General features: G+C 41.5%; 1 protein-coding gene, 1 long non-coding RNA gene and 1 gene segment (V, D, J or C); all 3 read left to right on the forward strand.

Annotated features, from left to right (window-relative positions):
* Positions 1–306: 306 nt before the first annotated feature.
* Positions 307–27,141, forward strand: part of LOC142886568 (immunoglobulin mu heavy chain-like) — a 59,285-nt gene continuing 32,450 nt past the window's right edge. Inside the window, exons 1-2 of the mRNA XM_076023579.1 lie at positions 307–367; positions 3,844–4,147. Of these exons, the coding sequence (XP_075879694.1) occupies positions 322–367; positions 3,844–4,147 (350 nt within the window). The 5' untranslated portion in view covers positions 307–321. The remainder of the gene's footprint in view (positions 368–3,843; positions 4,148–27,141) is intronic.
* LOC142886789 (immunoglobulin heavy variable 3-48-like) lies at positions 15,964–17,645 on the forward strand. The segment is given in 3 exon segments: positions 15,964–16,281; positions 16,361–17,422; positions 17,508–17,645. Coding segments are annotated over 2 exon segments (405 nt in total).
* Positions 19,712–23,705, forward strand: LOC142886794 (uncharacterized). The gene is made up of 3 exons (XR_012926450.1): positions 19,712–19,798; positions 19,876–19,995; positions 23,583–23,705. It is a non-coding gene; the product is annotated as an uncharacterized LOC142886794 (long non-coding RNA).

Below are 27,141 nucleotides of genomic sequence, written 5' to 3' on the forward strand. Positions count from 1 at the left end.
TGTTTTTTTTTATATTATTGTTTTTAAAAGGGCATATATGACACTTGAACTTCTGATCTAAAATCCAATGTATCCATATTTATGTTAATCATGTTTTTAAATTTAATTTTAGTTAAATTGTGATTTTAATCGATTATTCTTGTCAAGTGGTTTATAGAATGAAACACATTTGATTTTTTTATGCTTTCTCATATACTTTTCTTTAAAACAAAAGACAGAAGAAAAGGATTCTATGCAAACTCAGCGACCTTCCTCCTCCTCTTCCTCAGCTATAAAAACTTCACATCCAGCTCTCAGAGCTCACAGCACTTCAACCTCATCATGACCATGTTCTCTGTGGCTCTGCTGCTGCTGCTGGCAGCTGATTGTGAGTAACCACATCTGATGCAGTCCCTCTTTTTTCTGAGGCTGACTGATTTTCATTCAACATGACGTTTTTCTTATTGCAACAGGTGTCAAGTGTGAAACACTGACACAGCCGGCCTCTGTGACTGTGCAGCCAGGACAACGTCTGACCATCAGCTGTCAGGTCTCCTATTCTGTCAGTAGCTATTGGACAGCTTGGATCAGACAGCCTTCAGGAAAAGGACTGGAGTGGATCGGCAGTGGATATGTTGGATCCACCACATATTACAAAGATTCTCTGAGGAGCCAGTTCAGTCTCACCTTAGACTCCTCCAGCAACACAGTGACTCTCAGCGGACAGAATATGCAGCCTGGAGACACTGCAGTGTATTACTGTGCCAGAGACCACAGTGACACAAACCATGAGAGAGCTGAACAAAAACCCCTCAGAGTGTCAGAGTGACATGAAGCCACCAGAGGAGGCGCTCTGAGACCACACGAAAGCAAAAGTACAACTCTTCAATCCAAACAATGACACACAGATATCACTCTATGTCCTTTATTAATGCAGTCAACCCAGCAAAAAGTTTTAGCCAGTGAATTGTGTGTCTTATCCTTTGCATTGTTGATGTCTAACAACACATTTTAATTCTAGTGAAAGCAACACACCTCAAACACACTGAGTGGTTCTCTGATGAAGAGACTCCAGAATTGGGTAAAAAAGTGTTTCAAGTAGCAGTGCACACAACTTAAATCATTGCATTTTATATCAATATATTTCTTGATACACTTGAAAAATAAATGAACTAAGTGCGTTTTGAAATGCAATGGATGTGCTGCAACTTGCAAAATAATCTCATGGGGCAGTTTTTGTGTGTACAACACTGACTGATGATCTTGTTCTTCATCAAGCACTTGAAGGAGGAGTCAATGCAAAACTCACTTGATCTTCCACCTACTTAATGTGACTGCAGAGAGGAGGACAGAGGACACCCAGTCTGACACGATGGACTACAGGACAGGATTGCTGGTTTTTACTATCTGCTTGTCAGGTGATGATCATCATTGGTCTGCATTCTGTTTGCCTTGTGCACAGTTTGATTAGAAATGAAATAATCTTGGATCACATCTTCTTGTCTCAGCAGGTGTTGATGGTCAGACTCTGGTGGAATCTGACTCGGTGGTTAAACGTCCTGGAGAATCTCACAGACTGACCTGTTCAGCCTCTGGATTCACATTCAGCAGCTATGGCATGAACTGGGTCAGACAGGCTCCTGGAAAAGGACTGGAGTGGATCGGATGGATACATTATAATGGTGGCACAACTCACTACTCTGACTCAGTCAGGGGCCGCTTCACCATCTCCAGAGACAATAACAGACAGCAGCTGTATCTGCAGATGAACAGTCTGAGAACTGAAGATTCAGCTGTTTATTACTGTGCCAGAGACCCACAGTAACTGGAGTTGGTTGAGCAGCTGTACAAAAACCCACACACAGTGTTGTTTTGCAATAGGCCTTCATGATGAATTTTCTCAATATATATTATGCAAGATAATAATGAATTCAAAATCCTTTGTCATCTACACTAGATTATACTAAAAATAAAATTAAAATAAAAAGTACAAACATCATTGAGAAAAACAGGTGCTTTTCTCCTGTCACAGCTTTAGTTAAGTGGCTATAAAAGGTGAGTGGATGGTCATGTGGCATTTCTGAACAACCATCACATCTCAGGCTTCCAACACAACGTGAATTAAATCACATCAACAAGATAAGTTAAAAACAATTTAAACAAACAACAAACAAATATCACTCTATGTCCACCACTAATGGTGTCAACCCAGGAAAAATGTTTTGGCCACTGAATTTGTTGTATTCACCTTTGCATCATAGATCTCTGACAGTATATTTTTAGGTGCAGTAAAAAGTCAAAACATTTTAAACACATTGTGAGTGGTTGTCTAATGAAGTTTTTCCAGTATCGGATTGAAATTGTTTCATGTAGCAGTGCACACAACTTAAATCATTGCATTTTTATATCAATATATTTCCTGATACACTTGAAAAATAAATGGGAAAAGTGCATTTTGAAATGCAATGGGTGTGTTGCAACTTGTGAATAAACTCATGGGGCAGTTTTTGTGTGTGCAACACTGACTGATGATCTTGTTCTACATCAAGCACTTAAAGGAGGAGTCAATGCAAAACTCACTTGATCTTCCACCTACTTAATGTGACTGCAGAGAGGAGGATAGAGGACACTCAGTGTGACACCATGGACGGCAAGACAGGACTGTTGATATTAATTCTCTGCTGGGCAGGTGATGATCATCATGTGTCTTCACTTTGACCTGACTTCTGATTTCAGGCTCAAATAATATTTCTGGATGTCTTTTGCAGGTGTTGATGGTCAGACTCTGGTGGAATCTGATTCGGTGGTAAAAAGTCCTGGAGAATCTCACAGACTGACCTGTTCAGCCTCTGGATTCACATTCAGCAGCTATCACATGGCCTGGGTCAGACAGGCTCCTGGAAAAGGACTGGAGTGGATTGCGTTTATATACACTGATAGTAGTGGGATGTTCTACTCTGACTCAGTCAGAGGCCGCTTCACCATCTCCAGAGACAACAGCAGACAGCAGCTGTATCTGCAGATGAACAGTCTGAGGACTGAAGATTCAGCTGTTTATTACTGTGCCAGAGACCCACAGTGACTGGAGTTGGTTGAGCAGCTGTACAAAAACCCACACACAGTATTGTTTTGCAATAGGCCTTCATGATGAATTTTCTCAATATATATTATTCAAGATTAAAATGAATTTAAAATCCTTTGTCATCCACACTAGATTTTACTAAAAATAAAATTAAAATAAAAAGTACAAACATCATTGAGAAAAACAGGTGCTTTTCTCCTGTCACAGCTTTAGTTAAGTGGCTATAAAAGGTGAATGGATGGTCAAGTGGCATTTCTGAACAACCATCACATCTAAGGCTTCCAACACAACGTGAGTTAAATCACATCAACAAGATAAGTTAAAAACATATGAAAGAGGTTTTTTGTGTCAGTTGCCACGATCCAATGCCATTGTGTGATGTAAAGTTATGAAATTTAGCCAGTCAGGACTGTCACTGAGAACATTATTGAACCACCTCAACAACTTGAGTCCCCTCATGCCTTCACTAGTGGTGTCAAGGGTGACTGACAACATGTCTGACTCTTCTCTTATAACCTGTGTGTTTCTCTCTATGCAAAGTGAACCTCCTACATCCTGCTATAAAGACCTGGCATCATGCCGTCAGTCTCAGCAGAAGAAGAAGAGAGGCTCTCACTGGACCACCTTCAGTTGTCACCATGTTGTCTGTAGCTCTGCTGCTGCTGCTGTTGGCTGCTGGATCCAGTGAGTGTCACTGAGGCAGAGACACTGACAGTATGATCAGCTCACACTGAGCGCTCACTGTTAGAACACTGCTTCAATGTTCATGTCTTCCTCCACAGGTGTCAAGTGTCAAACGCTGACTCAGCCGACCTCTGTGACTGTGCAGCCAGGACAACGTCTGACCATCAACTGTCAGGTCTCCTATTCACTCAGCAGCTATGGTACTAACTGGATCAGACAGCCTGCAGGAAAGGGACTGGAGTGGATTGGATATAGCTGTTCTGGATGCACAGCAGAATACAAAGATTCTCTGAGGAGCCAGTTCAGTATCACCTTAGACTCCTCCAGCAACACAGTGACTCTCAGCGGACAGAATATGCAGCCTGGAGACACTGCAGTGTATTACTGTGCCAGAGAGTCACAGTGATGAACGAAAGCAGCCGCGTCCTACAAAAACACTGCTGAGCTTTTCCCACACAATGTCCAACAGAGGGCAGTAGAACACATGCAGTCAGCCGGGACAGAAGACAGGACACTCATCATGCTGTGGGGCTGTGACTTCCTGTCTCTCAGCTGCACCAACTTCTTTTGTCACAATGACAAAAATATTGACAAGAGTTCTATTTCGGTCTTCAACTGCAGGAATTGATATGATAATAGACGCTACAATAAGTGATCCAAAAATAACAGGATAAGTTTGTATCAACGCCATCTTCACTGAACAATAAGTTCAAAACTGGATGGAAAAATAATTGAGTTCAGAATCGTTGTGGCCGCATTAAAATAATGATTTGAATTTTCTCTCAGTCCAGACATCAAAGGTGTTTCCACCGAGGGGGAGGAGTCAATGCAAATGTCTGGTCTCTTCATCTCTACATATGTGTTGCTGAGGTCAAATCACTGACAGTCACACTGCAGACTGGACAGAGACAACTGTCTGAAAATGACCAGAGCTGATTATTTAGTTGTTTTGCTCATCCTGTCTGTTTACTGGGCAGGTAAGATTTGTTGTTACTTTGTTGCTTGTTTAATGAGCTGCACAGCGCTAATGAGTTTTATTCTTCCCAGGTGCTGAGGGTCAAACCTTGACTGAGTCTGAGTCAGTGGTTAAAAGACCTGGAGACTCTCACAGACTGATCTGCACTTATTCAGGGTTTAGTAGTGCTATTAGCGTTGCTTGGATCAGACAGGGTGCTGGAAAAGGACTGGAGTGGATCGCCTGGATTGAATATGATGATGACAGAAAATTCTACTCTGACTCAGTCAGAGGCCGCTTTACTGCCTCCAGAGACAACAGCAGAAAGCAGGTGTATCTGCAGATGAACAGTCTGAGGACTGAAGATTCTGCTGTTTATTACTGTGCCAGAGAGTCACAGTGACACAGGAACCAGCAACACTGTACAAAAACACAACTCGTCACTCCTCAGTGCCTGCAGAGTCAAACAACCAGAGGGGGCGCTCTTGTTTCACATGATGGCTGTTAGAGATTGTGTTGACAGTGTGACTTCTATTACTTTACAGATAATTTAACAATCATCAAAAAGTTGAAAAAAAATGTCAACATCAACTGCCTATTTACTGACATCAGTCATTTTATATTGCCATCATATAATTTAAAACAGATATGATGGAAGTTACTGATTTAAATGATTTAACATGCATGTAGTTTATGTTGTTCATGCAGAACAGTTTAGAAACTTTGATCTATAAATAACATGTGAATGTACTCAAGGGGAAAAGTTGTAGTTTCATACATTCTGTCTTCTCTAAAGTCCTGCAGAGGTTGCATAAACCACCCAATTATGAAAATTCATATGTACCATGTTTCCCCCTCAGAGGAGACATGCAAACTTCCTGTCTTATAAACAGGAGCTGAGCACTGAACAGTGGAACAGTCACACATTTCTGCTCTGATCAGTGGACACTGCTGAGTTTCTCACAGAATGGAGAGTGCAGTCATCAGCAGTTTATTATTCTTACTGACTATTCATGGTGAGATCACTGTTCTGCTACTTCTTCTCTGTGTGTCTGTGTGGCCACTTTAATATTCATCACTGTGTCTTTACATCCAGGAGTCTGGAGTGAAATCAAACTGGATCAGTCTCAGTCAGCAGTGAAGAGTCCTGGAGAGACAGTGAGGATGTCCTGCATCATATCAGGATATAGCATGACAAGCAACAACATTCACTGGATACGACAGAAGCCAGGAAAAGCTCTGGAGTGGATGGGGAGGATGGACACTGGTTCAAACTCTGCTATCTACGCCAGCTCCTTCCAGAGTCGTTTCAGCATGACTGAAGATGTTCCACGCAGCACTCAGTTCCTCCAGATCAGCAGCCTGACAGCAGAAGATTCTGCTGTTTACTTCTGTGCTCGACAGCCACAGTGACTGAAAGAAGCTGCACAGCTGCACAAAAACCTCCAAACAACAACCACAGTGTCAACTTGAGGAGAGTTTTCAAAACATGCACTTTTTTCGTGGAATCAAATCTCTTGGTTCATGTTGTACATTTGAACACAATCATACAAATGAAATTATTGTCTGTCCTTAGTTTGATCATTCACAGTGAATCCAATCAAATTGGACTTTAATAATTCTTGGAAAAATTATGTTTCGTTTTGCTTTTAGAATAAAATAGATTTTATTCAAAAATAAAATTAGAATTACCTGTTAGGCAGAAACTACAAACAAAATACATTTGAATATAGGCCTAATGGCCACATTATCTTCCTGCTCAATTTAGAGCCAATGCGTTTCTCTCTATGCAAAGTGAGCCTCCTACGTCCTGCTATAAATACCTGATGTCATGCTATCAGTCTCAGCAGAAGAAGAGGAAGAAGAAGAAGAGAGGCTCTCACTGGACCACCTTCAGTCGTCACCATGTTGTCTGTAGCTCTGCTGCTGCTGCTGCTGGCTGCTGGATCCAGTGAGTGTCACTGAGGCAGAGACACTGACAGTATGATCAGCTCACACTGAGCGCTCACTGTTAGAACACTGCTTCATTGTTCATGTCTTCCTCCACAGGTGTCAAGTGTGAAACGCTGATTCAGCCGCCCTCTGTGACTGTGCAGCCAGGACAACATCTGACCATCAGCTGTCAGGTCTCCTATTCTGTCAGTAGCTATTGGACACATTGGATCAGACAGCCTGTAGGAAAAGGACTGGAATGAATTTATTACTGTGCCAGAGACTCACAGTGACTGGAGTTGGTTGAGCAGCTGTACAAAAAGCCACACACAAATTTAACTGCGCAATAAGCCTGCGTGACACATTTTCACACTCTCTCTAGTTAAAGACACCAGTCACTGGAAACTCCCTTGTTATCTACTCTAATACTCTACTCTACTCTACTAGATTTTACTAATGAATAAAGACTGTATAACCATCATTGAGAAATAGAATAGAATATACACGTGCTTTTTTTTGTTTGTTTTTAAAGACAATGAATCTTGTCAAAACCATTTTATATGTGAAATTTACAGTTATATACAACATTTAATATTTTAAATAAGAATATAATGATGATGAACCTTTTCATTTTTAGACAAGCTTCTTCTTATGTTAATTTACCATATTATTATTATTATTATTATGATTATTATTATTATTATTATTATTATTATTATTATTATTCATTTTATAATCATAATCATTTCTCACATAATTTTCTTGAAAAACAAACATTTTCATTGTTTGAATCCTTTTCATCATTCATTCATCTTCTATACCCGCTTATTCCTATTCAGGGTCACGGGGGTCTGCTGGAGCCTATCCTAGCTGTCTTAGGGCGAAGGCAGGGTACACCCTGGATAAGTCGCCAGTTCATTATTGACATTTGCTGTCTTTGATTCTTTTTTGCAATCAATCCTTCATTTGTGCATTTTTTAACATGTCATAAAACAATGTGCGTTTCATGAATATTTCCCACATGTCTCTTTATTCCTCACCATTCAACCACTAAACATTTGATTCTATGCAAACTCAGTGACCTCCTGCTTCCTCTGCTATATAATCTGTAAATCCAGCTCTCAGACTTCACAGCACTTCAGTCTCATCATGACCATGTTCTCTGTGGCTCTGCTGCTGCTGCTGGCAGCTGATTGTGAGTAACCACATCTGATGCAGTCACATTTTTTTCTGATGCTGACTGATTTTCATTCAAGATGACGTTTTTCTTATTGCAACAGGTGTCAAGTGTGAAACGCTGACTCAGCCGGCCTCTGTGACTGTGCAGCCAGGACAAAGTCTGACCATCAGCTGTCAGGTCTCCTATTCTGTCAGCAGCTATTGGACAGCTTGGATCAGACAGCCTGCAGGGAAAGGACTGGAGTGGATTGGGATGAAATATACTGGAGGGACACATTTCAAAGATTCTCTGAGGAGCCAGTTCAGTCTCACCTTAGACTCCTCCAGCAACACAGTGACTCTCAGCGGACAGAATATGCAGCCTGGAGACACTGCAGTGTATTACTGTGCCAGAGACCACAGTGACACAAACCATGAGAGAGCTGAACAAAAATCCCTCAGAGTGTCAGAGTGACATGAAGCCACCAGATTAGGCGCTCTGAGACCACACGAAAGCAAAAGTACAACTCTTCAATCCAAACAATGACACACAGATATCACTCTATGTCCTTTATTAATGCAGTCAACCCAGCAAAAAGTTTTAGCCAGTGAATTGTGTGTCTTCTCCTTTGCATTGTTGATGTCTAACAACACATTTTAATTCTAGTGAAAGCAACACACCTCAAACACACTGAGTGGTTCTCTGATGAAGAGACTCCAGAATTGGGTAAAAAAGTGTTTCAAGTAGCAGTGCACACAACTTAAATCATTGCATTTTATATCAATATATTTCTTGATACACTTGAAAAATAAATGAACTAAGTGCGTTTTGAAATGCAATGGATGTGCTGCAACTTGCAAAATAATCTCATGGGGCAGTTTTTGTGTGTACAACACTGACTGATGATCTTGTTCTTCATCAAGCACTTAAAGGAGGAGTCAATGCAAAACTCACTTGATCTTCCACCTACTTAATGTGACTGCAGAGAGGAGGACAGAGGACACCCAGTCTGACACGATGGACTACAGGACAGGATTGCTGGTTTTTACTATCTGCTTGTCAGGTGATGATCATCATGTGTCTGCATTCTGTTTGCCTTGTGCACAGTTTGATTAGAAATGAAATAATCTTGGATCACATCTTCTTGTCTCAGCAGGTGTTGATGGTCAGACTCTGACACAATCTGACTCTGTGGTTAAAAGTCCTGGAGAATCTCACAGACTGACCTGTTCAGCCTCTGGATTCACATTCAACAGCTATAACATGGCCTGGGTCAGACAGGCTCCTGGAAAAGGACTGGAGTGGATCTCATTCATCAGCAATGGTGGTGCCAGAATCTACTACTCTGACTCAGTCAGGGGCCGCTTCACCATCTCTAGAGACAACAGCAGACAGCAGCTGTATCTGCAGATGAACAGTCTAAAGACTGAAGATTCAGCTGTTTATTACTGTGCCAGAAACCCACAGTGACTGGAGTTGGTTGAGCAGCTGCACAAAAAGTCATACACACGATCATAATGGGGTTTTCACTCTGTGTTCAAGATAATTATCAATTTAAACCCAGTAAATACAATGCACTAGATTTTGATCAGATGTTTTTTGAGCCCCTTTTTTTTGTTGTATATTTTGAATGTTTGTTTTTTTTTGTTTTTTGTGGCCTAGTTTATAAAATGAGACTTTTAACTCTAAAGAAGTTTCATTTTAAATCAAAATGGGCAATAATTAATATTACATCTTTTTTACATGTCATTTTAATTCATTGAAATTTCAAACAATAGTTCTTCTCAAAAATGTCTTGAATAATTTTCTTTAAAAAAATGAAAGAAAATATTTATATATTCTCTATCTAAATTATTATCAGAATTTTTGTATCTGGATTCCTTTGCACAATTATTCCTTCATTTGTGAACTTACAACATTTCATTAAAGAGTGTGTTTAATGTAAAGCAAAGACGCTTCCATGTGTCTCTCCCCCTCTACTCTAAGCCTTCCTCCAAAGGTCTGCCTGATGGTCTCTGCTCCTGCATTGACTCTTGGTGTGTGAAGTGAGAAGTAAAACTATATTAATATCCACTTGATTGCAACATACATGGAAACGAGCCCCTCCCTCCTCCTTGATGCAAATCTCCTCTCTACACAGGGTACATCTGTCCTGCTGGCTGCTCTTCTTCTTTGACTGCAGCATCTCATGTCACACCTCCAGCATCAGGATGAAGAACACACTCACTCTGCTGCTGGTGTCTCTCACGGCATCCTGTGAGTTTTGTCTTTGGCACCGACAACATGGGCTGATGGTCGGTCAGCGACACTGGGAATCTTCCTCCATCATTGTCTGACTGTCTCTCCTGTCATCTCCTCAGGTTGTGTTGGTCAGAGCATGGAGTCTCTTCCCTCCACATCAGTGTTTAAAAGCCCAGGGGAGACGCTGAATCTCTCCTGCAGGGGATCAGGCTTCACGTTTAGCTGCTGTGTTATGCATTGGATCAGACAACCTGCTGGAAAAGGACTGGAGTGGATAGGTGGTGGCTTCTCTGATGCCAGTGGGAACGTTTATGCTAGCGGGGTCAGAGGTCGTGCAGAAATCAGTCGAGATGACGGCAACAGCATGGTGTCTCTGAGGCTGTCCAACTTACAGCCAGAGGACTCTGCAGTGTATTACTGTGCCAAAGAGTCACAGTGACACAAACCATTAGAGAGCTGAACAAAAACCAGAGTGACATGAAGCCACCAGAGGAGGCGCTCTAAGACCATGCATCAGTTCATTATACATGCAAATCAGGAATGAGATCATTTAACTCCCCACCCCCTGAAAAAAACCACACGTGTGTGTGTTCGTGTGTGTGTATTCTACTTTCTTTTTTCTCCAAGATATATATTTTTTTTTACAAATGTTCATTCAAAACAAGTTGCACATCCTACAAGTCATCAAACATTTTCATTAAAAAGAAGAAGGAAGTCCTAGTCAACTACTCTCTTCTTTCTGGAAGGTGGAGTCAATGCAAAACTTTGACACCTCCACCTCTACTTAACATTATGCAGAACGAGGACAGCAGACAACCAGTTTGGCACAATGGACTTCAGGACAGGATTGGTGCTTCTGACTATCTGCTGGGCAGGTGAATATCTGAAATGGTTCATTGTCTTCCAAGTGTGAGGCAACCATCAGATAGGACACATTTATGATTTTCTTTGTCTTGGCAGGTGTTGATGGTCAGACTCTGGTGGAATCTGACCCAGTGGTTAAACGTCCTGGAGAATCTCACAGACTGACCTGTTCAGCCTCTGGATTCACATTCAGCAGCTACTATATGGCCTGGGTCAGACAGGCTCCTGGAAAAGGACTGGAGTGGATCGCATACATTGGCACTTACAGTACACCTATCTACTACTCCCAGTCAGTGAAGGGCAGATTCTCCATCTCCAGAGACGACTCCAGTAGTAACCTCTATCTGCAGATGAGCAGTCTGAAGACTGAGGACACTGCAGTGTATTACTGTGCCAGAGACCCACAGTGAACAAAAATAACAGGATCCTTGTACAAAAACTACTTCCTCTTTTTATGGCTACAAGTTGTTCCATTTATTCCGTGTCTTCGTTGCTGTTTAAAATAGTTCTGTTGGTTGAAACTGGATTGAATCTGGACAGAAAAGAAAAGCGCTTGCAGGAATGAAAATTTACAGTAAGACAAAAATAAAATGATCACCTAAAAGTTACACAGAGGAAGATAGATGAATTTTTTAATGAATACAAAAGCTCATATTATGTGCCAAAGATTAAATGATCTTCTATTATGAATTAAATCACACGGTTACACATGTGAGATTCCTTTCTTTTTTCTTTAATCTATAAACCCCCATTAGTCTGTGTAAATTGAATTTGAAGATTAAAATTGTTTTTTGTTTTGATGAGCTGATGACACTCAAAAGTTTTTCTTTCCCTGCTCTAATTTCCTCAGCAGCTGTTTCCAAACATGCCAAGAAATGTTTGAAAGCGCAATTTAAACAAGTACACTTAAATACAAACACAAACTATCCAAAGCAGGTAAAAAGTGGATAAGAAGTAGAACTAATATAACAGCTCTCGATGGACCGGTCTGGATGCAGCACAAAGTCCATGTATTGAGGAGGAGTCAATGCAAAACCTGTGTGTCTTCCACTTCTATTTATCTCAGTGGCAACATGACAACTGAGGACAGTGGACACCCAGTCTGATGTGATGGAGTGCAGGACAGGACTCTTGGTGTTGGTTCTCTGCTGGGCAGGTGAGAATGTTTCCATGTAATGTTTGTTGAGTTTTGGAAATGTTCTCATTTTGAGAATCATTAATGAATCTATTTCTCCCGGCAGGTGTTGATGGTCAGACTCTGACACAATCTGACTCAGTGGTGAAAAGAATCTCACGCACTGACCTGTTCAGCCTCTGGATTCACATTCAGTAGCTATCACATAGTCTGGGTCAGACAGGCTCCTGGAAAAGTACTGCAGTGGATGGCATCCCATGGGGCTAGTAGCAACATCTACCACTTTGACTCAGTCAGAGGCCACTTCACCATCTCCAGAAACAATAACAGACAGCAGGTGTATCTACAGATGAGCAGTCTGAGAGCTGAAGATTCTGCTGTTTATTACTGTGCCAGAGACCCCACAGTGACTGGAGTTGGTTGAGCAGCTGCACAAAAACACAAATTTTGTTATAGTACCTCATAATAAATTTTCTACCAGATAATAATGTCTGTAAAACCTCTTTGCAATCAGGACTAGATTTGATAAGAAACAATATAAGTTCGCTATTTACCAAAACAGGTGCTTTTCTCCTTTCACAGCTTTCGTCCAGTGTCTATTAAAGGTGAAATGATGCTGCAGACGACCACTGAACGGTCTACCACCAAACAATACATATATTGAATTTTTGTTGAATATGTATTGTTTTTCCTACTTTATAAAAGGCATATGGCCCTCAAAGTTGTAATTTAAATTCAAACTAATATTTACTTGCATTATATAATTCCTCCCGTGACCCTGAGCTCGTGAAGAAGCGGGTATGGAAAACGAATGAATGAATAATTTCTAATAAATAATTTTTATCTATATTTTTTATCGACATTTATGATTTCAGTCAATCAAAATAGCCCAAATCTTTTTATTTAGTGGAATTTTTAAGTATTTCATAAGGAAAGACTGACTCACACTTGTCTCTTTCTTCTTCTCTATTCAACCACTAAACATTTGACTCTATGTAAACTCAGTGACCTCCTGCTTCCTATAAATCCTTCACATCAAGCGGTCTGACTTCACAGCACTTCAGTCTCATCATGACCATGTTCTCTGTGGCTCTGCTGCTGCTGCTGGCAGCTGATTGTGAGTCTCTGCATCTGACACTGTAACAGTTTTTTCTTATGCTGATTGATTTTAGAGTAAACTGGACATTTTCCTTTTTACAACAGGTGTCCAGTGTGAAACGCTGACTCAACCGGCCTCTTTGACTGTGCAGCCAGGACAACGTCTGACCATCAACTGTCAGGTCTCCTTTTCTCTCAGCAGCTATCGCACACACTGGATCAGACAGCCTGCAGGAAAAGGACTGGAGTGGGTCGCCAGTGGGCACTTTGGACACAACACATATTACAAAGATTATCTGAGGAGCCAGTTCAGCATGACTTTAGACTCCTCCAGCAACACAATGACTCTAAGTGGACAGAATATGCAGCCTGGAGACACTGCAGTGTATTACTGTGCCAGAGACCACAGTGACACTAACCATTAGAGAGCTGAACAAAAACCCCTGAAAGTGTCAGAGTGACATGAAGCCACCAGAGGAGGTGCTATAAGACTACACATCAGGTCGCTAGAAATCTATCCATCCCTTTTCAATACCCTCTTCTTCCTTCACTCAGAGATCCGGAAAGCTTGGAAATACTGAAATATATGAAATAAAAAAAAGGGCAACATTTGAAAAAAAAAAAAAAAAAAAAGCTCTATCAACACACATGGCTACATGCAAAGCACTGAGGAAACAGCGCAAAAATCCCAAAACACAATAGAGCAATTTTACAAGTTTCTTCATAGAACTTAAAACATGGCGTTTACTTATATTCAATTTTCAACAACAACAACAAACTTGATTCATTCAGATTCACACGACCCAGGAAACCAGGCAGACGTCAGAGTCAAATCCAGCTTCCTCCTCCGTGTGAGGAGGAGTTGATGCAAAACTCTTGAGTTCTTATGTCTGACTGCAGAGAGAAGGGCAGTGGACACAGTTCAACATGATGGACTACAGGACGGCACTGCTTCTATTGACCATCTGCTGGACAGGTCCGCGTCTTTATAGATCCTTATTGCACATTGACATTGGTCTGTGTGTCATCAGTTTCATTCATGGTTTTCTTTCTTGGCAGGTGTTGATGGTCAGACTCTGGTGGAATCTGACTCGGTGGTTAAACGTCCTGGAGAATCACACAGACTGACCTGTTCAGCCTCTGGATTCACATTCAGAAGCTATGGCATGCACTGGGTCAGACAGGCTCCTGGAAAAGGACTGGAGTGGATCTCATACATCAGCGCTCCAAGCGGCACCAGCATCTACTACTCTGACTCAGTCAGAGGCCGCTTCACCATCTCCAGAGACAATAACAGACAGCAGCTGTATCTGCAGATGAACAGTCTGAGGACTGAAGATTCAGCTGTTTATTACTGTGCCAGAGACCCACAGTGACTGGAGTTGGTTGAGCAGCTATCCATGAACCCACACACAGTGTTGTTTTGCAATAGGCCTTCATGATGAATTTTCTCAATATATATTATTCAAGATAATAATGAATTCAAAGCCCTTTGTCATCTACACTAGATTATACTAAAAATAAAATAAAATAAAAATAAAAAGTACAAACATCATTGAGAAAAACAGGTGCTTTTCTCCTGTCACAGCTTTAGTTAAGTGGCTATAAAAGGTGAGTGGATGGTCATGTGGCATTTCTGAACAACCATCACACCCAAGGCTTCCAACACAACGGAAGTTAAATCACATGAACAAGATAAGTTCTAAAACTAAAACTTCTAAAAGTCTTCGGGGACTAAAGAATACTTCAATTATTTTGTTTTTTTTATATTATTGTTTTTAAAAGGGCATATATGACACTTGAACTTCTGATCTAAATTCCAATGTATCCATATTTATGTTAATCATGTTTTTAAATTTAATTTTAGTTAAATTGTAATTTTAATCGATCATTCTTGTCAAGTGGTTTATAGAATGAAACACATTTGATTTTTTTATGCTTTCTCATATACTTTTCTTTAAAACAAAAGACAGAAGAAAAGGATTCTATGCAAACTCAGCGACCTTCCTCCTCCTCTTCCTCAGCTATAAAAACTTCACATCCAGCTCTCAGAGCTCACAGCACTTCAACCTCATCATGACCATGTTCTCTGTGGCTCTGCTGCTGCTGCTGGCAGCTGATTGTGAGTAACCACATCTGATGCAGTCCCTCTTTTTTCTGAGGCTGACTGATTTTCATTCAACATGACGTTTTTCTTATTGCAACAGGTGTCAAGTGTGAAACGCTGACACAGCCGGCCTCTGTGACTGTGCAGCCAGGACAACGTCTGACCATCAGCTGTCAGGTCTCCTATTCTGTCAGTAGCTACTACACAGCTTGGATCAGACAGCCTGCAGGGAAAGGACTGGAGTGGATCGGCAGTGGATATGTTGGATCCACCACATATTACAAAGATTCTCTGAGGAGCCAGTTCAGTCTCACCTTAGACTCCTCCAGCAACACAGTGACTCTCAGCGGACAGAATATGCAGCCTGGAGACACTGCAGTGTATTACTGTGCCAGAGACCACAGTGACACAAACCATGAGAGAGCTGAACAAAAACCCCTCAGAGTGTCAGAGTGACATGAAGCCACCAGAGGAGGCGCTCTGAGACCACACAAAAGCAAAAGTACAACTCTTCAATCCAAACAATGACACACAGATATCACTCTATGTCCTTTATTAATGCAGTCAACCCAGCAAAAAGTTTTAGCCAGTGAATTGTGTGTATTCTCCTTTGCATTGTTGATGTCTAACAGCACATTTTAATTCGAGTGAAAGCAACACACCTCAAACACACTGAGTGGTTCTCTGATGAAGAGACTCCAGAATTGGGTAAAAAAGTGTTTCAAGTAGCAGTGCACACAACTTGACTCAAGCCATTTTCTTATATGAATACATTATTGACACACTTGAAAAATAAATGGGCAAAGCACATTTTGAAACGCACCAGATCCTGAAACTTGCTAAATAACCTCATGGGGCAGTTTTTGTGTGTACAACACTGACTGATGATCTTGTTCTTCATCAAGCACTTGAAGGAGGAGTCAATGCAAAACTCACTTGATCTTCCACCTACTTAATATGGGTGCAGAGAGGAGGATAGAGGACACTCAGTGTGACACCATGGACGGCAAGACAGGACTGTTGATATTAATTCTCTGCTGGGCAGGTGATGATCATCATGTGTCTTCACTTTGACCTGACTTCTGATTTCAGGCTCAAATAATATTTCTGGATGTCTTTTGCAGGTGTTGATGGTCAGACTCTGGTGGAATCTGACTCGGTGGTTAAACGTCCTGGAGAATCTCACAGACTGACCTGTTCAGCCTCTGGATTCACATTCAGCAGCTATGGCATGAACTGGGTCAGACAGGCTCCTGGAAAAGGACTGGAGTGGATCTCATACATCAGCAGTGGTGGTGGCAGCTACATCTACTACTCTGACTCAGTCAGAGGCCGCTTCACCATCTCCAGAGACAACAGCAGACAGCAGCTGTATCTGCAGATGAACAGTCTGAGGACTGAAGATTCAGCTGTTTATTACTGTGCCAGAGACCCACAGTGACTGGAGTTGGTTGAGCAGCTGTACAAAAACCCACACACAGTGTTGTTTTGCAATAGGCCTTCATGATGAATTTTCTCAATATATATTATGCAAGATAATAATAAATTCAAAGCCCTTTGTCATCTACACTAGATTATACTAAAAATAAAATAAAAATAAAAAGTACAAACATCATTGAGAAAAACAGGTGCTTTTCTCCTGTCACAGCTTTAGTTAAGTGGCTATAAAAGGTGAGTGGATGGTCATGTGGCATTTCTGAACAACCATCACATCTAAGGCTTCCAACACAACGTGAATTAAATCACATCAACAAGATAAGTTAAAAACAATTTAAACACTTCTAAAAGTCTTCGGGGACTAAAGAATACTTCAATTATTTTGTTTTTTTTATATTATTGTTTTTAAAAGGGCATATATGACACTAGAAGTTCTGATCTAAATTCCAATGTATCCATATTTATGTTAATCATGTTTTTATATATAATTTTAGTTAAATTGTAATTTTAATCGATCATTCTTGTCAAGTGGTTTATAGAATGAAACACATTTGATTTTTTTATGCTTTCTCATATACTTTTCTTTAAAACAAAAGACAGAAGAAAAGGATTCTATGCAAACTCAGCGACCTTCCTCCTCCTCTTCCTCAGCTATAAAAACTTCACATCCAGCTCTCAGAGCTCACAGCACTTCAATCTCATCATGACCATGTTCTCTGTGGCTCTGCTGCTGCTGCTGGCAGCTGATTGTGAGTAACCACATCTGATGCAGTCCCTCTTTTTTCTGATGCTGACTGATTTTCATTCAACATGACGTTTTTCTCATTGAAACAGGTGTCAAGTGTCAAACATTGACTCAACCAGCCTCTGTGACTGTGCAGCCAGGACAACGTCTGACCATCAGCTGTCAGGTCTCCTATTCACTCAGCAGCTACTACACAGCTTGGATCAGACAGCCTGCAGGGAAAGGACTGGAGTGGATTGGGAGTATATATACTGGAGACACAGCTTACAAGGATTCTCTGAGGAGCCAGTTCAGTCTCACCTTAGTCGCCTCCAGCAAGACAGTGACTCTAAGCGGACAGAATATGCAGCCTGGAGACACTGCAGTGTATTACTGTGCCAGAGACCACAGTGACACAAACCATGAGAGAGCTGAACAAAAACCCCTCAGTGTCAGAGTGACATGAAGCCACCAGAGGAGGCGCTGTAAGACCACACAAAAGCAAAAGTACAACTCTTCAATCCAAACAATGACACACAGATATCACTCTATGTCCTTTATTAATGCAGTCAACCCAGCAAAAAGTTTTAGCCAGTGAATTGTGTGTATTCTCCTTTGCATTGTTGATGTCTAACAACACATTTTAATTTGAGTGAAAGCAACACACCTCAAACACACTGAGTGGTTCTCTGATGAAGAGACTCCAGAATTGGGTAAAAAAGTGTTTCAAGTAGCAGTGCACACAACTTAAATCATTGCATTTTATATCAATATATTTCTTGATACACTTGAAAAATAAATGAACTAAGTGCGTTTTGAAATGCAATGGATGTGCTGCAACTTGCAAAATAATCTCATGGGGCAGTTTTTGTGTGTACAACACTGACTGATGATCTTGTTCTTCATCAAGCACTTGAAGGAGGAGTCAATGCAAAACTCACTTGATCTTCCACCTACTTAATATGGGTGCAGAGAGGAGGATAGAGGACACTCAGTGTGACACCATGGACGGCAAGACAGGACTGTTGATATTAATTCTCTGCTGGGCAGGTGATGATCATCATGTGTCTTCACTTTGACCTGACTTCTGATTTCAGGCTCAAATAATATTTCTGGATGTCTTTTGCAGGTGTTGATGGTCAGACTCTGACACAATCTGACTCGGTGGTTAAACGTCCTGGAGAATCTCACAGACTGACCTGTTCAGCCTCTGGATTCACATTCAGCAGCTATGGCATGGCCTGGGTCAGACAGGCTCCTGGAAAAGGACTGGAGTGGATCTCATTCATCAGCAGTGGTGGTGGCAGCATCTACTACTCTGACTCAGTCAGAGGCCGCTTCACCATCTCCAAAGACAACAACAGACAGCAGCTGTATCTGCAGATGAACAGTCTGAGGACTGAAGATTCTGCTGTTTATTACTGTGCCAGATACACACAGTGACTGGAGTTGGTTGAGCAGCTGTACAAAAACCCACACACAGTGTTGTTTTGCAATAGGCCTTCATGATGAATTTTCTCAATATATATTATGCAAGATAATAATGAATTCAAAGCCCTTTGTCATCTACACTAGATTATACAAAAGATAAAATAAAAATAAAAAGTACAAACATCATTGAGAAAAACAGGTGCTTTTCTCCTGTCACAGCTTTAGTTACACATTTCTGCTCTGATCAGTGGACACTGCTGAGTTTCTCACAGAATGGAAAGTGCAGTCATCAGCAGTTTATTATTCTTACTGACTATTCATGGTGAGATCACTGTTCTGCTACTTCTTCTCTGTGTGTCTGTGTGGCCACTTTAATATTCATCACTGTGTCTTTGCTTCCAGGAGTCTGGAGTGAAATCAAACTGGATCAGTCTCAGTCAGCAGTGAAGAGTCCTGGAGAGACAGTGAGGATGTCCTGCATCATATCAGGATATAGCATGACAAGCTACTACATTCACTGGATACGACAGAAGCCAGGAAAAGCTCTGGAGTGGATGGGGAGGATGAATGCTGGTTCAAACTCTGCTATCTACGCCAGCTCCTTCCAGAGTCGTTTCAGCATGACTGAAGATGTTCCACGCAGCACTCAGTTCCTCCAGATCAGCAGCCTGACAGCAGAAGATTCTGCTGTTTACTTCTGTGCTCGACAGCCACAGTGACTGAAAGAAGCTGCACAGCTGCACAAAAACCTCCAAACAACAACCGCAGTGTCAACTTGAGGAGAGTTTTCAAAACATTGTTTTGCATAAAATGAATTCTCTATGGTCATGATGTGCATTTGAACACAATCATACAAAAAATGTTTCAAATCACTGACAGTCACACTGCAGACTGGACAGAGACAACTGTCTGAAAATGACCAGAGCTGATTATTTAGTTGTTTTGCTCATCCTGTCTGTTTACTGGGCAGGTAAGATTGTTTGGTGTTTGTTTCTTTCTTGCTTGTTTAATCAGCTGCACAGCGCTAATGAGTTTTATTTTTTCCAGGTTCTGAGGGTCAAACCTTGACTGAGTCTGAATCAGTAGCTAAAAGACCTGGAGACTGACAGACTGACCTGCACTTATTCAGGGTTCAGTAGTGATATACATGGTGCTTGGGTCAGACAGGCTCCTGGAAAAGGACTGGATTGGATCGCCTGGATTGAAAATAATGATAACAGAAAATTCTACTCTGACTCAGTCAGTGGCCGCTTTACTGCTTCCAGGGACAACAGCAGAAAGCAGGTGTATCTGCAGATGAACAGTCTGAGGACTGAAGATTCTTCTGTTTATTACTGTGCCAGAGAGTCACAGTGACTGGAGTCAGTTGAGCAGCTGTACAAAAACAACATACTATTATTGTGAAACAGGCCTACATGATAAAATGTGTCACTCTGCAATTATCAAGATAATAATCACATAAAACCTCTTTGCAATGAACACAATATTTAATTTAAAAAAATGCAAAATCACCATGATAAAAACAGCTGCTTCTCTTTCATCACATCTTTAATCCAGTGTCTTTTCAAGGTGAATTGATGCAGCATAAGACTTCCAAAAGGTCTGGCACAAAACAATACATACAGTAGCTGTTGTGGATGTACAGCTGTTTACGAAGATTCTCTGAGGAGCCAGTTCAGCATCACTGTTGACTCCTCCAGCAACACAGCGACTCTCAGTGGACAGAATATGCAGCCGGGAGACACTGCAGTGTATTACTGTGCCAGAGATCCACAGTGACACAAACCATGAGAGAGCTGAACAAAAACCCCTGAGAGTAACATGAAGAGTGACATGAAGCCAACAGAGGAGGCACTGTAAGACCACACATCAGGTCACTAGAAATCTATGCATCCGTTTTCAATACCCTCTTCTTCCTGCACTCAGAGTTGCTGAGAGCCTGGAAATATGGAAATATTTGAAATAAAAAAAAGGGGGAGGGGGGAGAAAGGCTACAGCAACACACATGTCTTATTGTACAACATGCAAAGCACTGAGGAAACAGCACAAAAATCCCAAAACACAAGGGAGCGATTTTACAAGTTTCTTAACAAGTGGCAAAAACACAGAAAATGTAATATTTCACTAATATTCAATTGTCAAACAACAAACTTGATTCATTAAGACTCACACATCTCAGGAAACCAGGCAGAGTCAAATCCAGTTTCCTCCTCCCTGTGAGGAGAGGTCAATGCAAAACTCTTGAGTTCTTATATGTGACTGCAGAGAGGACAGAGGACAGTGGACACAGTTCAACATGATGGACTACAGGACGGCACTGCTTCTATTAACCATCTGCTGGACAGGTCCACATCTTTATAGAACCTTATTGCACATTGACATTGGTCTGTGTCATCAGTTTCATTCATGGTTTTCTTTCTTGGCAGGTGTTGATGGTCAGACTCTGGTGGAATCTGACTCGGTGGTTAAACGTCCTGGAGAATCTCACAGACTGACCTGTTCAGCCTCTGGATTCAAATTCAGCAGCTATGGCATGCACTGGGTCAGACAGGCTCCTGGAAAAGGACTGGAGTGGATCGCATACATCAGCACTGCCAGTTCACCTATCTACTACTCCCAGTCAGTGAAGGGCAGATTCTAAACAAAAACCCCTCAGAGTGACATGAAGCCACCAGAGGAGGCGCTCTAAGACAACACAGCAGCTCACCATGACAGAAAATGAGGAAGGAGACTGAATCTTCATAAAAAAAAAAGGAAAAGGCAAATAAATACACAAACACAATCTTCAAGTTAACACAATACCTCCCCTCAAACAGTATATGTTCAAAAATGATCCCACAAGGCTCAAGTGAACTGATCCATGGAGTGTAAAAACAACTTGTTTCCACTTGACTGGTTGTAATACTTTCACTCCACTCCAGCTTCCTTCAGTGATGATCAGCATGCAAATGATTTTGGCTCCATGCGGCCTTATAAGAAGGTGATATGAAGTTGGAGCATCAGTGAGAAGACAGAGGAGCTCACATCAGCTCAGCGTCAACATCAACATGGTCTCTGGAGCTCTGACACTGCTGCTGCTGCTGCTGGCTGCTGGATCCTGTGAGCAGCTTCTTCTCTCCCATCAACACATTCACACTCAACAGTCATTAGATGGATGATGGAGATGGTTGTGATTTGTGTGTCCACAGGTGTGAACGCTGTTGATCTCCTCCAGCCACACTCCATGGCTGTGCAGCCTGGACAGTCTCTGACCATCAGCTGTCAGGTTTCTGGTTATTCTCTGACTGACAACAGCTATGCAACAGGTTGGATCAGACAGCGTGAAGGGAAACCAATGGACTGGATCTTGCATCAGTGGGGTGGTGGGACCTTTCCTAAAAACAATGCCCTGAAGAACAAGTTCAGCTACAGCAGGGACACCTCGGCTGGAACTGTGACTCTGACAGGACAGAACCTGCAGCCTGAGGACACAGCTGTTTACTACTGTGTGCGTTACCCCACAGTGATACAAACCAGAAAGAGACCTGCACAAAAACCCTGAACATCTGTGACTCACACATGTCAACAATGAGAGGTGTGAAAAATAGATTAAACTAAGTCAATGGAACCAGCCGAAAGGTTTCTGCTAGTGGGGGCTTTGTTCAGAGAGCTGAACAACAAAACCTCAGAGTTTCACAGTGACATAAAGCCACCAGAGGAGGCGCTGTGAGACCACAAAAAAGAAAAAAAAACAAAACCCACAACAGTTCAACTCATCCATTCATCCTTTCATTCATTTTCTATACCAGCTCATTCCTATTCAGGGTCACCGGGGTCTGCTGGAGCCTATCCCAGCTGTCTTAGGGCAAAGGCAGGGTGACACCCTGGACAAGTCACCAGTTCATCGCAGGGCCACATAGAAGCAAACCACCATTCACACTCACATGCACACCTACGGACAATTTAGAATGTTCAATTGACCTCACATGCATGTTTTTGGATTGTGGGAGGAAGCCGGAGAACCCGGAGAGAACTCAACTCCTCCAATGACAAACAAATATCACTCTATGTCCAGCACTAATGGCGTCAAACCAGGAAAAATGTTTTTGCCACTGAATTTGTTGTATTCACCTTTGCATCATAGATCTCTGACAGTATATTTTAGGTGCAGTAAAAAGTCAAAACATTTTAAACACATTGTGAGTGGTTGTCTAATGAAGTTTTTCCAGTATCGGATTGAAATTGTTTCATGTAGCAGTGCACACAACTTAAATCATTGCATTTTTATATCAATATATTTCCTGATACACTTGAAAAATAAATGGACAAAGTGCATTTTGAAATGCAATGGGTGTGTTGCAACTTGTGAATAAACTCATGGGGCAGTTTTTGTGTGTGCAACACTGACTGATGATCTTGTTCTTCATCAAGCACTTGAAGGAGGAGTCAATGCAAAACTCACTTGATCTTCCACCTACTTAATGTGACTGCAGAGAGGAGGACAGAGGACACTCAGTGTGACACCATGGACGGCAAGACAGGACTGTTGATATTAATTCTATGCTGGGCAGGTGATGATCATCATGTGTCTTCACTTTGACCTGACTTCTGATTTCAGGCTCAAATAATATTTCTAGATGTCTTTTGCAGGTGTTGATGGTCAGACTCTGGTGGAATCTGACTCGGTGGTTAAACGTCCTGGAGAATCTCACAGACTGACCTGTTCAGCCTCTGGATTCACATTCAGCAGCTATCACATGGCCTGGGTCAGACAGGCTCCTGGAAAAGGACTGGAGTGGATCTCATACATCAGCAATGGTGGTGGCAGCATCTACTACTCTGACTCGGTCAGAGGCCGCTTCACCATCTCTAGAGACAACAGCAGACAGCAGCTGTATCTGCAGATGAACAGTCTGAGGACTGAAGATTCAGCTGTTTATTACTGTGCCAGAGACCCACAGTGACTGGAGTTGGTTGAGCAGCTGTACAAAAACCCACACACAGTGTTGTTTTGCAATAGGCCTCCATGATGAATTTTCTCAATATATATTATGCAAGATAATAATGAATTCAAAGCCCTTTGTCATCTACACTAGATTATACTAAAAATAAAATTAAAATAAAAAGTACAAACATCATTGAGAAAAACAGGTGCTTTTCTCCTGTCACAGCTTTAGTTAAGTGGCTATAAAAGGTGAGTGGATGGTCATGTGGCATTTCTGAACAACCATCACACCCAAGGCTTCCAACACAACGGAAGTTAAATCACATGAACAAGATAAGTTCTAAAACTAAAACTTCTAAAAGTCTTCGGGGACTAAAGAATACTTCAATTATTTTGTTTTTTTTATATTATTGTTTTTAAAAGGGCATATATGACACTTGAACTTCTGATCTAAATTCCAATGTATCCATATTTATGTTAATCATGTTTTTATATATAATTTTAGTTAATTTGTAATTTTAATCGATCATTTTTGTCAAGTGGTTTATAGAATGAAACACATTTGATTTTTTTATGCTTTCTCATATACTTTTCTTTAAAACAAAAGTCAGAAGAAAAGGATTTTATGCAAACTCAGCGACCTTCCTCCTCCTCTTCCTCAGCTATAAAAACTTCACATCCAGCTCTCAGAGCTCACAGCACTTCAACCTCATCATGACCATGTTCTCTGTGGCTCTGCTGCTGCTGCTGGCAGCTGATTGTGAGTAACCACATCTGATGCAGTCCCTCTTTTTTCTGAGGCTGACTGATTTTCATTCAACATGACATTTTTTTTATTGCAACAGGTGTCAAGTGTGAAACGTTGACTCAACCAGCCTCTGTGACTGTGCAGCCAGGACAAAGTCTGACCATCAGCTGTCAGGTCTCCTATTCACTCAGCAGCTACTACACAGCTTGGATCAGACAGCCTGCAGGGAAAGGACTGGAGTGGATTGGGAGTAAATATACTGGAGGGACACATTTCAAAGATTCTCTGAGGAGCCAGTTCAGTATCACCTTAGACTCCTCCAGCAACACAGTGACTCTCAGCGGACAGAATATGCAGCCTGGAGACACTGCAGTGTATTACTGTGCCAGAGACCCACAGTGATGAACGAAAGCAGACGCGTCCTACAAAAACACTGCTGAGCTTTTCCCACACAATGTCCAACAGAGGGCAGTAGAACACATGCAGTCAGCCGGGACAGAAGACAGGACGCTCATCATGCTGTGGGGCTGTGACTTCCTGTCTCTCAGCTGCACCAACTTCTTTTGTCACAGTGACAAAGATATTGACAAGAGTTCTATTTTGATCTTCAACCGCAGGAATTGATATGATAATAAATGCTACAATAAGTGATCAAAAAATTAACAGGTTAAGTTTGTATCAGTACCATCGTCAATGAACAATAAATTCAAAACTGAATGGGAAAATGATTGAGTTCAAAATCGCTGTGTCCGCATTAAAAGAATGATTTGAATTTTCTCTCAGTCCAGACATCAAAGGTGTTTCCACCGAGTGGGAGGGGTCACTGCAAATGTCTGGTCTCTTCATCTCTACATATGTGTTGCTGAGGTCGAATCACTGACAGTCACACTGCAGACTGGACAGAGACAACTGTCTGAAAATGACCAGAGCTGATTATTTAGTTGTTTTGCTCATCCTGTCTGTTTACTGGGCAGGTAAGATTGTTTGGTGTTTGACACTTTCTTGCTTGTTTAATCAGCTGCACCGCGCTAATGAGTTTTATTTTTTCTAGGTTCTGAGGGTCAAACCTTGACTGAGTCTGAGTCAGTGGTTAAAAGACCTGGAGACTCTCACAGACTGATCTGCACTTATTCAGGGTTTATTCAGGGTCAGTGGTGATATATATGCTGCTTGGGTCAGACAGGCTCCTGGAAAAGGACTGGAGTGGATCGCCTGGATTGAATATGATGATAACAGAAAATTCTACTCTGACTCAGTCAGAGGCCGCTTTACTGCTTCCAGAGACAACAGCAGAAAGCAGGTGTATCTGCAGATGAACAGTCTGAGGACTGAAGATTCTGCTGTTTATTACTGTGCCAGAGACCCACAGTGACACAGAAACCAGCAACACTGTACAAAAACACAACTCGTCACTCCTCAGTGCCTGCAGAGTCAAACAACCAGAGGGGGCGCCCTTGTTTCACCGAATAGCTTTTAGAGATTGTGTTGACAGTGTGACTTCTATTATTTTTTAGATAATTTAACAATCATCACAATGTTGAAAAAAAAATATTTCAACATCAACTGCTTATTTACTGACATCAGTCATTTCATATTGCCAACATATAATTTAAAACAGATATGATGGAAGCTACTGATTTAAATAATTTAACATGCATGTAGTTTAACATGTGGATGTTCATGCAGAACAGTTTAGAAAATTTGTTCTATAAAAAATATGTGAATGTACTCAAGGGGAAAAGTTGTAGTTTCATACATTCTGTCTTCTCTAAAGTCCTGCAGAGGTTGCATAAACCACCCAATTATGAAAATTCATATGTACCATGTTTCCCCCTCAGAGGAGACATGCAAACTTCCTGTCTTATAAACAGGAGCTGAGCACTGAACAGTGGAACAGTCACACATTTCTGCTCTGATCAGTGGACACTGCTGAGTTTCTCACAGAATGGAGAGTGCAGTCATCAGCAGTTTATTATTCTTACTGACTATTCATGGTGAGATCACTGTTCTGCTACTTCTTCTCTGTGTGTCTGTGTGGCCACTTTAATATTCATCACTGTGTCTTTACATCCAGGAGTCTGGAGTGAAATCAAACTGGATCAGTCTCAGTCAGCAGTGAAGAGTCCTGGAGAGACAGTGAGGATGTCCTGCATCATATCAGGATATAGCATGACAAGCCACTACATTCACTGGATACGACAGAAGCCAGGAAAAGCTCTGGAGTGGATGGGGAGGATGAACACTGGTTCAAACTCTGCTATCTACGCCAGCTCCTTCCAGAGTCGTTTCAGCATGACTGAAGATGTTCCACGCAGCACTCAGTTCCTCCAGATCAGCAGCCTGACAGCAGAAGATTCTGCTGTTTACTTCTGTGCTCGACAGCCACAGTGACTGAAAGAAGCTGCACAGCTGCACAAAAACCTCCAAACAACAACCGCAGTGTCAACTTGAGGAGAGTTTTCAAAACATGCACTTTTTTCGTGGAATCAAATCTCTTGGTTCATGTTGTACATTTGAACACAATCATACAAATGAAATTATTGTCTGTCCTTAGTTTGATCATTCACAGTGAATCCAATCAAATTGGACTTTAATAATTCTTGGAAAAATTATGTTTCGTTTTGCTTTTAGAATAAAATAG

The sequence above is a fragment of the Nelusetta ayraudi genome, unplaced genomic scaffold, assembly GCF_046127955.1.
Source record: "Nelusetta ayraudi isolate G7.1 ecotype Tasmania unplaced genomic scaffold, CSIRO-AGI_Nayr_v1 ptg000016l, whole genome shotgun sequence".
Lineage (NCBI taxonomy): Eukaryota > Metazoa > Chordata > Actinopteri > Tetraodontiformes > Monacanthidae > Nelusetta > Nelusetta ayraudi.